Here is a 13,342-nt window from a genome sequence, read left to right on the forward strand (position 1 = left end):
AAACAATCAATTATTATTTATGTAATAATAGTTTATAATTTTCTCATTATTTGTGATAAAATTTAAAACTAGCTTCGTTGACTTGTTTGAAATATACATAATATTTTTACTCCCGGTTTGATTTCCCTATCAAGTCTTTTGCCTAGTAGAGATATTTCTTAATCTAACGCACGACCGATGGAAAATATTCCTCGAAACTATCCGAGGATTCCTTTTACGAGACTGCGCCCGTAACGCGTACTTCTTATACAAAAAATATCAAACAGTTCAACTTTCATTGCGTGGTTTAATTCGGACTTTGTTCACTTGTCACATAAGACGCGACACCTATTTTATCCTCGCTTCTCCGTAGCTCAACGCGCTGAAGTCGTCGCAAATTTACAATTTATTTTCTTCTAAATCGCTAGAGACACAAATTTGGACAATACAATGCAATAAAAATTATTTTTACCTAATAAATTTTTCATGTTCTTCAATTTCAAAGTCATCCTCGTGCGAAACGGGCAGTTAAAAAAAATTGCCATTTCTTTAAAATATAATTCCTCGCGAGAATTAATTAGAAATTTCTTTATAAAGATGCATACAATATCATTACAATTAGTATGTTTCCTAACTTAAAAAGAATATCGCAAATTTACGTATTTCGTTAATATTTTTACATCAATTTCATGCATTTTTGTCTTTCGATTATACATTTGAAACAATAAATTATTTAAGAAGCTTTAAAAATTCAACAAAATCACTCAAAACTTTTTTTTAAAACACTCGTGAGACAAATTGTTAGAATTTTTTTCGAGCCGATTTTTATTAAAATAAAAAAATTCATTTGGTAGGTAACCTCGCTGTTGAGTGTTAAATTTTGACGTTAAGTTTTAAAATTTAACCTAAAGATAAGCTAGCTTCGAACGTTCGAGATCATTGTAATTTAAAAATAGAAATTTGAGCTTCTGTTATTTATAATAAGTTTTACAATATAAGATATTGCTGATGAACGAGAAATAAACTATCGAATTAACATTTTTAAAGCGACAAAACTAATTTTTTAACGCGATGACGAAATTAAGAACCCATTCATCGAGTTTATTTAAATGAACACATTTTCGAATTAAAGTCTTTGATCGTTAACTTGTGGATAAATTAGTTGTTTTAATGACAGTCATAACTTGGTTTACCAAAGATTTAAGTAGTTTTTTAGGCCCTGTTTTTCATCAGCAAACTTAATTCAGGATAAACGGCAATTTTACAGTTACGTCAAGCGTAATTTCTTCTTTTTTAAAAGGACAGACAAACATTTTTAAACTCCTCCTACTACCGTCACTTTAGTGGGAAAATATTGCTTGTGCATTGATGGAGGATTTAGCTAGCAGGGGAGTGAGCCCACTACATCTGGGTAGACCTGGACCACTCAAACAATTAACCTATCATTAATAATGTGAATTAATCGTGAAAAGTTAATCCAGGATAACATTAATTCCCAGAATTGACTATTACAGCGCACTGTAAAAACATGGAGCTGTTGAAACTAGGACGGGTTGTTTTGGAGAATCTGAACAACTCTTCAAATTTCAAAGTTACTTTTCAAGTTTTGTGAAAAAATTTTAACAAGTTCATATTATAAAAAATATTAATAGTGGAAAAAAATTACTGTGTTTTATTTATAATTTTGTCTTTTTTTTGATTTGTTAAAAAAACAAACATTGATTTGAAACAGAATTGATGATACGACAGTCAATATCATACATGCAAATTCAAAGGATTAACTCCTTTTAAATCATGATTATAGTGTTTATAATTGTTTGCAAGCGAAAGCGTAGCCTTATAGCAAAATATTTGTTGCTATCTCATTTTACTTTGTCCAATGACCTTCCATTTTGCTAATTGATAGATATATGCGTCTATCTTACAGATAGCAAGTTAAGCCAAGCTTACAGAAGTTGATGAAAAACCGGGCCTTAATGTTTTAAAATAAGTACTTTTTTAAGTAGATACCTTCATTTTTTAAGTACTTTATTATAGTGACGTTGTTGTTTTAAACACAGTTTGTAATGTCATTTAATGAAATTAAACTGAGATTTCTTTAAATTGAGTCTTCCTACTGAAATACTGATGCTATTTTATCGATTTGTAAGTAACTACTATTAATTGTATTGCACATCAGGTATTTAATTGATGTTTATATTGGGTGCAAAGCATAGACATTCAAATTAATGGACCAGCCAATCAGTGAAAGGGGAACGAATCAACTTGCGCGTAGCACGGGAGGCGGCGTAACTATCCCATTTTCGGTGATTTGTAATACATATCACCATGCGGTCTTCGAAAATAATATCGGCTTACAAATTATTTTTTATTTATTTAAAAAAAAAAAAAAGACAAACATTCTCGGGTTACGGATAACCTGACAATATTTGAAAATCTCCTACTACCACCACAGTAAATGGAAAATGTTGCTTGTGTTGTGATGGAGGACTTAGCCAGCCGAGGAATTGAACACACTACGCCCAAGTAGGAATCAAACGCGATGCCAAGTAGTAATTACTAGAACTTTTTCAATGGCGGGCAAATTGCTGGCTGCGTAAAAAACTGAACTACATATCCTAAATCAGGTAAACAAAAGTTTGAACTCGTTTCCAAAATTGAATATTTTGTTACACTATTTAGTTAGGCACTTTTACAAATGTGTTATAATTTAGCCACCTGATTTTAGCATTGCTACGCCAGACGATTAATTTTAGAACGAACATTCATATCCTGCACAGAAAAGTCCCACAATGAACAGCGGTGCAAACCTTTAGCAAACTTTACTTTTCTGCACACGGTCTGATTATTTCAATATGCGCTGTTCGGTGGTTAATGTACGACTGATGTCAGAGTTTATTCACAGTATCCTCGGACTGGTTTGCCCCTCCAGTTTGCCGAAAGATACCAAGATTTCACGTTAAGGCAAGTCTATCAATTTAAATGTCTATGGTGCATACAGAGATTGTATAGGAAACAGCATTTGCAGAAAAAGACCAAGTAGACAAAAGTATCGAGGTGTTTATGCGTAAATTCTGGAAGATAAAACGTTAAACTTATTGAATAGATATTAAAAATGCATAGATACAGTATATCAATACAAAAAACAGAGACATCCTTACAAAAAAATGAGAAAAAATAGAAACATTATAAAACGTGCTATATATATTTTTTTTATGCAATGCCTTTCTTAGTACTTGTAAAATTAGTAATGACGACAAAAAATATTGCTAGAAAAACAAGAAATAAAGGCTAACAATATGAAGAAAACTTAGCAAATGATAATTACTTTTTTATGTTAGTATAAATATGTACACTTATTTTCTCTATTCATTGTACCCTGTGACATCGATTAAAAACAAATTGTTTAGATTTTTTTTGCCCGATTTCTCTATGATTTTTTCATCTTTCGCCATCGACGTGCGACATTGTAAATGTACAATCCCAAATGTTACAAATTTTCGACCTAAAAAAAGGAGTTACTGGAAATTGTGAATTCAGTATCATGCATGTAAAGAAAACGTACGCAGAGTTAGAAACATGTGCGCGACATGATTCTTTATCGCCAAGAGATGACACTACGAACGGAGTCCTGAGCTCAGAAAGTATAGATTCGTACCATATTTTTTACATTCCCTCAACATTTTTTTCTATAAATCACTTCTTCTTCCTCTTTTCTTAACCCCTCAGGCTAAATTGTTCACTTTTGGGAACAGCTCATTCAGGTATCTAACCAAATCGTCTCCTTTACTCTCATGATGAGAAATATGATCTAAACGGTTTTAGAAAGAGAAAACACCATGCTTTATATTCAAATCTAGAAGTTAACCATAGAAGAATTAAAATGGCACCTCTGTGAAACTCAAGTTTCCCATCGCAATTTGAGAAAAAATCTATGATACTTTGCTAATTTTTTATATGAAATAACAAAAAAGAGGGAGGTGACTAAAACTTTTTGAATAAAATGTATTTTTCTTCTTTTTTGCTATCAGTAATTTTAGTTAAAAAAATTGTAAGGTGAGCCATTTTTTAAACTTTGTTTTTTATTTGCATTCAAAATTTTAATATTTCAAACATGATCTTTATTTCTAACTATAGAATTTGAAAGCTCAAAAACAGTTTTCAACTTTCGAATACATTTCATTCGGAAATATTCCATTTATTTACATTTTATTGCAGAGAATATGCCAGATACCTGAGGGGTTAATAATTCACTAAGTAGATGACAATATATTATTGAAATTTCAGCTTGCGACTCTGGATCAAAAATCAACGGTCTTAAACGGAATACATCTGGTATACAGAACTGGTAAAAATCATCATCCGTCAGGTGATAAAGCGGATTTTTCAAAAAGAATTAACAATTTCAGATGTTCTTTACAAAATTTACAACAGCTATTTGAGATGCCGATGGCGAGACGGGCCAGGAAGCTAAGGAGAAATGTTTCATCGGAGATCTACAGCTTTCTGCCTATCATTTCTATGTTTTTTTTTTGCCTACGGACATTACTGTTTAGCTGAGATGCTTAAATCTGAACAAATTTGAAAATATCACAGCCCAATATTTTGAGAAAAAAAAAAGTAAAGTTTGTAAATTTATTTTGAATTATTTTTAAAGAAAGAAGAAAAAACTACTTTGAATATTTAAAAAATGTAAAATAAGTTATTGTTTATTTTTAAATATTGGGAAACTGTGATAAAGTCAAGATTTGATAATAAATGCATAAATAAAAATTTCATTTAATGACATCCTTACAAATAAAATTTTAAGATCATTTTTTAATTTATTTATATATCCATGCTAATTATTTTTTTTTTATTTATCCGAAAGAGAATTTTTGTACATTATTTGTAATACAGTTATTTATTTTCTTATAAATCCAGTTCTAACTCACAAATCATAAAAACCGTCAAAATAATTTACGATTAGCTTAATTTTGAAAAATTAATTAACTCATCCGAGGGACAATATCGAATCAACCGACAGAAATTGATCAAAAATTTTCGACTAGTTTTAAAATTCACACAAATTTCATTCACGTTGTGATCGCAAAAGCGGCAAAAAAATTGCCTCGACAATTAATAATAATATATATATAGCGTTAATAAAACGGCAAAACTCACATTTGAAACAATAGTATTATGCTGAAACGCTTACAAACTAAACAGTTAACAAATATATTGTATTTATAACAAGATTAAAGAAAAAAAACTTTAGGATGTATAATATAATATATATAATGTAATAGACAAATTAATGATAAAATCATCATTGCAAAAACAGTATTACGCTAGAGCCTACGCGCCCGCAGACGTTCGTCGAAAGTTCCGCAGCCGCGTACAAATCACAAAACAAAACGGCAAGCAATATCACTGGCAGACACAACAACACAACTACAATGTTATATCACTGTTTGCACTAGTTCTTCCAGACTAAATCCATCCCATCAAAATAGCCAAGTTCACAAATCAATGAAAATCATCGGCGTATTTCATGCGATTACAGAAAAAAATATTAAAATTGCGTCGATTACAGCAATTTTTTTAAATTTCTGTGTCGATAGTAGCAAAAGATCTGCGAAATCCTTCAAACGCGTCGCTTTCTGCGTCGATTAGCAGAACCCTCCAAAACTGACGGACGAGGCATCTGCCGCCGCGTTTTTATGAATGTGATCTAAGACGTGCGAACTTAAATAAGTGGGCATGTTGGCGGCGGAGTTGGGCATGGACGGGGGGCCGTATCCATTGTAGTAGGCCGAGTAGTTAGGGGCGGGAGCGGCGGGCCCGTACCCAGCCGCAGGCCCGTATTGTTGGGATGCCAGACCGGGGTATCCCGAGTGGTGCGCAGGATGGTATGCGCTTAACGCTTCCGGGAGATATCCGGGCGTGGGCCGCATGAGTTGCCCATAGGGCGACCCTGGATATCCGACAAACGGACCTGCTGCTAGTGCGGAAGAGTACCCGTTGTTGGAGACCGGGGGTGGTGCGTAGGGAGTTGGCTGGTAGGGGTACGGGTTGTAGAGTGGTGCGTGTGCGGCGTAGGGGTTTTCCAGGGCCGGTACGGGGGCCGAGACCCCCTGGTGTGGGCCCGGGGGCTCGGAGCTCAGGGCCGGGCCCCCGTCAGCGATGGAGGGGATCTGGTCCACCAGGGACTCCAGACCCGAGAGGCTCTTGGAGGACACATCCTGCTGTTTTGTGGTGCCGGGGGCTGGCTTCACGGGGGAGCCGTAGTCTACAGGACCTTCAAATAGATACATAATTTAACAATATTAACACACTTCAATTAAACACACTTTAATTTCAAGGTATGCTGCTTGCGACCACCTTTTATAGTTTAATACTAGTGCAGACTAGTGCAAAATCACAAGATAGTCTGAATCTTGATAAATCAATTACAATTTTGAAAAAAAAAACATTCTGTTAAAAATATTATATTATAAGGTTGGTACTTTATCGTTTGTCTGAATTGTTCACACAATCAGTTCCATTTTTTAAAATGACACTTAAATTCAAATCAAATTTAAGTTCATTGAATAAGATTTCACGCAGGACCAACGCACACTCGGCAAATACAGCCGAAATTCAGTATGTTTGATGCTTAGATCTGGTAATGGTGATTATCGTAAGGTTTAGTTAGGTGGGTACCTTGCTGAGGCGAGGAGTGATCGAGTGGTAGTCCTCTGAAGGCGCCCCCACCTTGTGCCGAGAATGGAGACTGGGAAGGCGGCGTGGATCCCATCCTGAGGCAGACAACACATATGTTTACTCCACGCTAATACATGGCACTTGGAAAATAATAATCAGACACAAACAAACTACCTAAAGCAGCAACAGTCAATAATTCACCCAGCAATTCAATAGTATTTAGAATTTAAATTGAGATTGTGCTAATTATCACTGTGCATAAACGGTACGTTTGCTTGATATTTCATTTGTTGGCATGTTTTTGTAAAATATTATCTACCTGAGAACATTGGAAAATCGAAGGAACCAAAATGCAACCACAATACAAGTACCGTAATACGGGGTGATTTTTGAATCGGGGGGCGACTTTGATCATCGCGGATATCTGCATAATTCTCGCTACCACAGGCAACCATTCGACTGAAAGTTTCAAGGTTGATAATGGATCAGTCATCCCATTTTATATAGACTGCGCTCAAAGATTCACTGCACTCATCTGTGCCAAATATTGATGCATCATACAAAAGACAATACCTTAAGAAACAACTAAGATAACAGTTCAAATTTTCTCATCCAGTATCGTTGCCAGTTCTCCATAATACTGACTGAATTTAAAGATATTTGCTTTCGTTGGTCTTCCATAAATCTTTAATAGTTTCATGATGAATTATTAACAAAACACTAACCTGCTAAATGGATTGGAGTGGTACATAGAGGCAGCGTGGTGCGCCAGAAGCCCCGCATTGTCCTGCCTCGGGCTGCCTCCCTCCGCGTAGCCCCCCAGCGGGTAGCCCCCTGCCCCCGCCCCCACAGACAGCCGCTCGTGCTGTGACGACACGCTCGCCACGCTGGCATTGTCCACGTCGCGTGGCGAGTTTCGAGGCAGCTGGTTCGATAAATCTGCCGCCACTGGAGTAACAGTCCCGTAAGAAGAGTTCGCTGAACCACTCGGCGTGGGCACCTGGAATCCTAACCTCTGCTCGTTCGAAACCGGCGATTGCGCCTCGTTTGAATTCGGTTGCTGATACATCGAGTTGTTGTAGACTTGCTGTTGCCGCTGTGACATGTCAATACCGGGTTTCGATGCGTCCATCGCCGAAGGGATCGGGGATGACGTGTTCGAAGATGGTTGCGGCCCTATCAGATTCAGAGCGGAATGGCGGTTCTGATTACCGCCGTGTTGGCGATTCGACATTTGCATCATTGAGTTGGTGCAGGAATCCATTATATCGTTGCTGTCATGGGACGACGCGTGGCTGATATCGCCCATTGCGTTTAGCGCCGTTTCACTGACCATGTTATTGGAAGATTGCCGCATGTCGTTGGAGTTCATGGGATCGCCGCCGGGACTAGTTCTCTGACTTATACTTCTGCTGTTGCTGTTTTCAGCTTCCTGCGCTTGTATCTGACTGTCGATGATGGGTGGTTCAAAGTCTATGTGTCCAATGCCGGGGCTGGTGGGGCCCGGCGAAGAGATCGCTGCTGATATTTCACTGGACAAATCTGAGTGGTATTGCTGCTGCTGCGATAGAGACGGGTTGTTGTTGTTGGCCGAGCTCATGGTCATGTTCTGGCCTTGAGGGGGACTCTGGTTGTAGGGGTTCTGCCGGGCTTGGGGCTGGTGTATGGGGCTCTGCCCGTACCCCGGGTGATGCGGCAGGTGACTTTGTTGCCCCACGGGGGAGTAAGGGTGTGTCCTGCTTTGCTGGTAGTTTTGTCCTTGTGGCGCAGGAGACATGATCTGAGGATGCGCGTAGATGTTAGAGTTTTGAGGGATGGGCGATTGCGAGTACGGGTGTGAGGGATTTCCTCGCGGACTGAGCTGAGGGTACGGCGCACCTTGAGGGAGAGGTGACGAAGGATAAGAGTGCCCCATGGGTCCGGGAGACCTGCACGCATAAGCCATGTTTTGCGACGCTGGACTCGGTTGGGAATATCTCTGATTCTGTGGCACGGGGGATTGCGAATACGGGTGCGGCATATTGGCCGGACTCTGCGCAAACATCGGACTCTGCTGCGAATACGACGGAGTGTTATTTTGCGGAACCGGTGATCTCGAATATGGATGCCCCGGCACAGGGCTCTGCTGCGAATAGTTGTGATTCTGGCTGTGCGGTCGCAGTGGTGGACTCTGACTGTAGTGACTGTTCTGAGGAATCGGAGACTGCGAGAACGGAAGCGAAGTGGTCTGCTGATGAGCCGGACTATTGGAGTAACTGGGCCCCATCTGATGCTGTCTCTGTGGGCTCTGCGAGTACCCGGCGGGCCGGGGACTGGAACTGTAGCCGACCTGTGGCCTTGGACTTTGCGAGAAGGGCCCGGGACTCTGGCCGTAGCCTGGCTGTGAGCGCATGCCGCCCAGCGGCGTACCGGGCGGCATATCGTCTTGATTCAAAGCTTGTGAGAAGTACGGTGAAGTTGCCGGGACATTGACCGGCGGGAGATTTTGATTCTGCACGGCGCTTCCTCCGCTCATGGTTTGGTTAGATTGAGACATATTGCCTTGATACATCATTTGGCCGCTCTCCATCAAGCCGACAGACTGTTGGGAGTAATCGCCGCGGCTCAACAAGCCTTGCGACTGGTAGCTACCGTCCATCTGCCCGCCCAGATTAATCTGCTGGTTCAAGGGCATGTTGGGCAGCGTCTGAACTGAGGGAGTGCTCTGTGCCAAGAACTGCTGGTCTTCCGGGCGGACCTTCTTGGGGCGACCGCGTTTCTTCTTGGGCGGCTGTTCCCCGTTGAGGTCCTGCACGTTGTGAGCCGGGCGGGGGGCGCGGGGTGCCCGGGGGGTAGGCGGCGCCACCTCCCCGTTCTCCAGTTTGACCTTCTTGGGGCGGCCGCGCTTCTTCTTAACCGGAACCTCGGTGCCGTCCTCCAGGACCATCATCTCACACGGCGTGTCGGGCCCGAGCAGCCTGCAATTATTTCTGCAATGCGTTAGCATTTCATAAAGGGGCACAGGAAACTCAATTACATACATTCAACACAGCAAAGTGTACCTTGCAGTCATTCTATTTAACAACAATTTTGGTGCAATGAGTGAAATCGTTACTAACAATCCAGGAATATAGATTTCCCATCGATCACAACAATTGGATATCCCTAATTTTCAGGCTACCAAGATTCATGTGAATTAGATTCCGCATTTAAGGTTATGTAATAATATTCAAAATAAAAAAAAAACCAGCATTCCTAATGAATAAAATATATTATTTAAAAAAGTGATATTAATACAAAGAAAAATTATCAAAAGTATTAGTAGAGCGGGAATTTATCATTTCATTTTATCATTGTTCTTCACTTTGAAAAGGATCGGACAACTTCTGGAGACCGGACGACCGTGGAAATAATGACTGCAAAAGAAAATTTAATTAGTAAAGTAACTTCAATTAAAAGTGTGATGGAACCATTTTGTCACTACAGAGCTGCAACAACAGACTACCCACAGGTGAAATCGGGAACTACAGCTAGTGTCAATGCACATTTTCAAATTACCAGTTAGTTGGATTATAATTGAAATGAAAAAAAACTTTGCTTAACCCATTTGGTGGAGTTTACTGATGTATCGGTACAACACTTCATGCCTCTTGTCACAATACTTTGTGTCTCTGTCTCTGCTGATTTAGAAATTTAAAATAAATAAATTATATGAATACCAAACATAAGTCTGGAGCCAGTGAGACTACGGCATCCCCAATTGGGGCATGTTGTGAGGCTGAAAGTAACGGGGAGGGGAAGGAGATAGGGAAGAAGAGTACCTGGCTATTCAGATCTGGCCACCAAACATGGCTTAAGCCATTTGAAGCAACGATTCAATTCTGGCATTACTGAGAGTATCTTCCACCAAACCTATTAAACCTGTCATTTTTATATCCCGTCATTTTACGTCAACTGTTTTGTTCTTAGCATAGATATAAAGCTCAGGCGTCGTTACAAAATGTTTAACACAAATGACGCCATATTTAATTTGAAGTCTTGGCGAGGTGAGTGGCAACAACGGCATCGCGTAAGAGTTGACAAAATGTGAGTGAACATGTGCATATGTACGAACCTCCGCACAGATGCATGACGGTAGTCGTCGAGATACTTAAATCTTAATTAAGATACTTAATTAAAACGAGTATCGTATACTTGCATATCCCCGTGGAAGAAGTGCCTGCAGTTACATTATAATTCTCATACTGTTATGTAACGGGTTGGTCAGTATAAATACAAACTATGTACATTTAATATTGCACATAAGTGTTAAACAAAAATTGCTAAGTAAACTAAAAAAGTGAGTGTGAAAAATAAAACATATCCAACCTTCGTATCTCGCTTTCTTCGCGTTCACGCCGACACGTCGTGTCGGGGAACACGAGCTCGGCGTCGTCCACGTGCGCCAGCGTGCCGTTGAGGTAGTCCCTGAATCGGCGCAGGGCCGAGTAGAAGGGCACCTTGTCGGCGGCGCGCGGCAGCTGGGCGCAGCGGGCAGATGATGACGGCATCACCCACATGTACTGAAACGGATGACAAACATTGAGGTTAAGTTGTGCGAGTCGTGTTTGGTTGGAGAACCACAATCTACGTGTACTGGAAAAGATGCCAATCATTAAGGTTATGTTGTGTTTGGTGGGAGAGCCATAATCAACATGTACTGGAAGCCAAAACATTGAGGTTAAGTTGCACGAGTCGTGTTTGGTTGGAGAACCATAATCTACGTGTACTGGAAAAGATGCCAATCATTGAGGTTATGTTGTGTTTAGTGGGAGAAACACTAACCTTCATGCATTGGGATGGCACAAAAGATCAACAAATCAATCAGATAAGGCATACTGGAAATCAAACAATGGGGGTGTGTTATGTGTAACCACATATTGTATTTGGGAAGTTAACCCTTCAAGCCTCGGAAGGACATTACTAGCCACAAACATCATATTCCATTAGAGGCTCTGGAGGACAGATCTGACCGTGAAGTCAAAACATTACTAGCCACAAACATCATATTCCATTAGAGGCTCTGGAGGACAGATCTGACCGTGAAGTCAAAACATTACTAGCCACAAACATCATATTCCATTAGAGGCTCTGAAGGACTGATCTGACCGTGAAGTCAAAACATTACTAGCCACAAACATCATATTCCATTAGAGGCTCTGGAGGACAGATCTGACCGTGAAGTCAAAACATTACTAGCCACAAACATCATATTCCATTAGAGGCTCTGAAGGACGGATCTGACCGTGAAGTCAATACATTACTAGCCACAAACATCATATTCCATTAGAGGCTCTGAAGGACGGATCTGACCGTGAAGTCAATACATTACTAGCCACAAACATCATATTCCATTAGAGGCTCTGAAGGACGGATCTGACCGTGAAGTCAATACATTACTAGCCACAAACATCATATTCCATTAGAGGCTCTGAAGGACGGATCTGACCGTGAAGTCAATACATTACTAGCCACAAACATCATATTCCATTAGAGGCTCTGAAGGACGGATCTGACCGTGAAGTCAATACATTACTAGCCACAAACATCATATTCCATTAGAGGCTCTGAAGGACATATCTGACCGGGGTGTCCATACATCATTAAAGTATTTTTAACCTTTTTTTTACAATTTGTAAATATGTCGTTGTTGGAAAGATAAATAATTTTTCTTCTCAGTTTGCCCCAAATATTTATACATGATTACATTGACAGTTGAAAGTTAAAAAATATTAATATTTTTTTATTGTATAAATGCATAAAAAGTGAAGTAACAGTGTCCTTACTAATTCCCTACGCAAAAGGAATATGTTTTCTAAATTTCGAATAACATAACGTTCTTCCAAAATTATAGATGTTTCGAGTCAAAGTGTCCCTGAAAATTTTTTTGTTAACATTTTCATGTTAGATATAAATTTTATTTTTTAAAAAAATCAGTGTTTATTTCAAATACATACAAATATTTGTAAGTTAATTTTATCTAGTTTCTAAAATGGTATTTTTTTTTACGACAACTTCAAAAATAAGAAATATATATATAAATATACATTTTAGATACCTCGGGAGCTTTCTGATATTTCACCATGTCGTTGGGACTTGTAGGTAAAAATATTTTAAAACCTGAAGGGTTAGCAGTTCACAAAGGAGTCCTGATGTCACTCCTCGATGTATGGCAGCGAGATGAAGGACAAAGGTGAACCTAGATGCGCATTCTTAAGAAAGGAGTGTGTTTGTTACCGTGTTGGTCCCGTGCACCGTGTCGGGCTGCCGGCCGAAGCAAAAGTCCTTCTTGCCACTGAACACCTCATAGATGAGCTTGCCATTGAAGACGGCGATCTTGGGCCGGAAAGTCTGCAGTTTCTCCAGCAGTATCTGGCTACCCTCCTTGATCTCCTTGCGGGTCAGGTCTGCGGATCCCTTGGTGGCGCGCTGCACCATGTTGGTGAAACCAATGCCAAAGTGGAGCAGCTGAAAAACAATAACAGCCATTTTAGTGTTGTCAACTCGATCAAATAAGCTCATACCTTCACAACAAAGCCTCAAACTACACAGCTGTAACCCCTTACTAATCCCATGTACTTGTCCTTCTATAAGTAGAGTTGATAGCATTAAATATCTTGGTATTCAATTAGACAATCGTCTTAAATGGAATCTACATGTT

At 39.6% G+C, this 13,342-nt stretch overlaps 1 protein-coding gene across 1 annotated transcript in view; it reads right to left on the minus strand.

Annotated features, from left to right (window-relative positions):
* Positions 1 to 2,524: 2,524 nt before the first annotated feature.
* Tdg (Thymine DNA glycosylase) overlaps positions 2,525 to 13,342 on the minus strand; it is a 62,717-nt gene continuing 51,899 nt past the window's right edge. The window contains exons 5-9 of the mRNA XM_089649166.1: positions 12,919 to 13,149; positions 11,011 to 11,204; positions 7,389 to 9,620; positions 6,664 to 6,758; positions 2,525 to 6,259 (exon numbers count right to left, since the gene is read on the minus strand). Of these exons, the coding sequence (XP_089505292.1) occupies positions 5,631 to 6,259; positions 6,664 to 6,758; positions 7,389 to 9,620; positions 11,011 to 11,204; positions 12,919 to 13,149 (3,381 nt within the window). The 3' untranslated portion in view covers positions 2,525 to 5,630. The remainder of the gene's footprint in view (positions 6,260 to 6,663; positions 6,759 to 7,388; positions 9,621 to 11,010; positions 11,205 to 12,918; positions 13,150 to 13,342) is intronic.

Source organism: Hesperophylax consimilis, chromosome 29, assembly GCF_061612785.1.
Source record: "Hesperophylax consimilis isolate HC1 chromosome 29, BYU_Hcon_1.0, whole genome shotgun sequence".
NCBI classification, from domain to species: domain Eukaryota; kingdom Metazoa; phylum Arthropoda; class Insecta; order Trichoptera; family Limnephilidae; genus Hesperophylax; species Hesperophylax consimilis.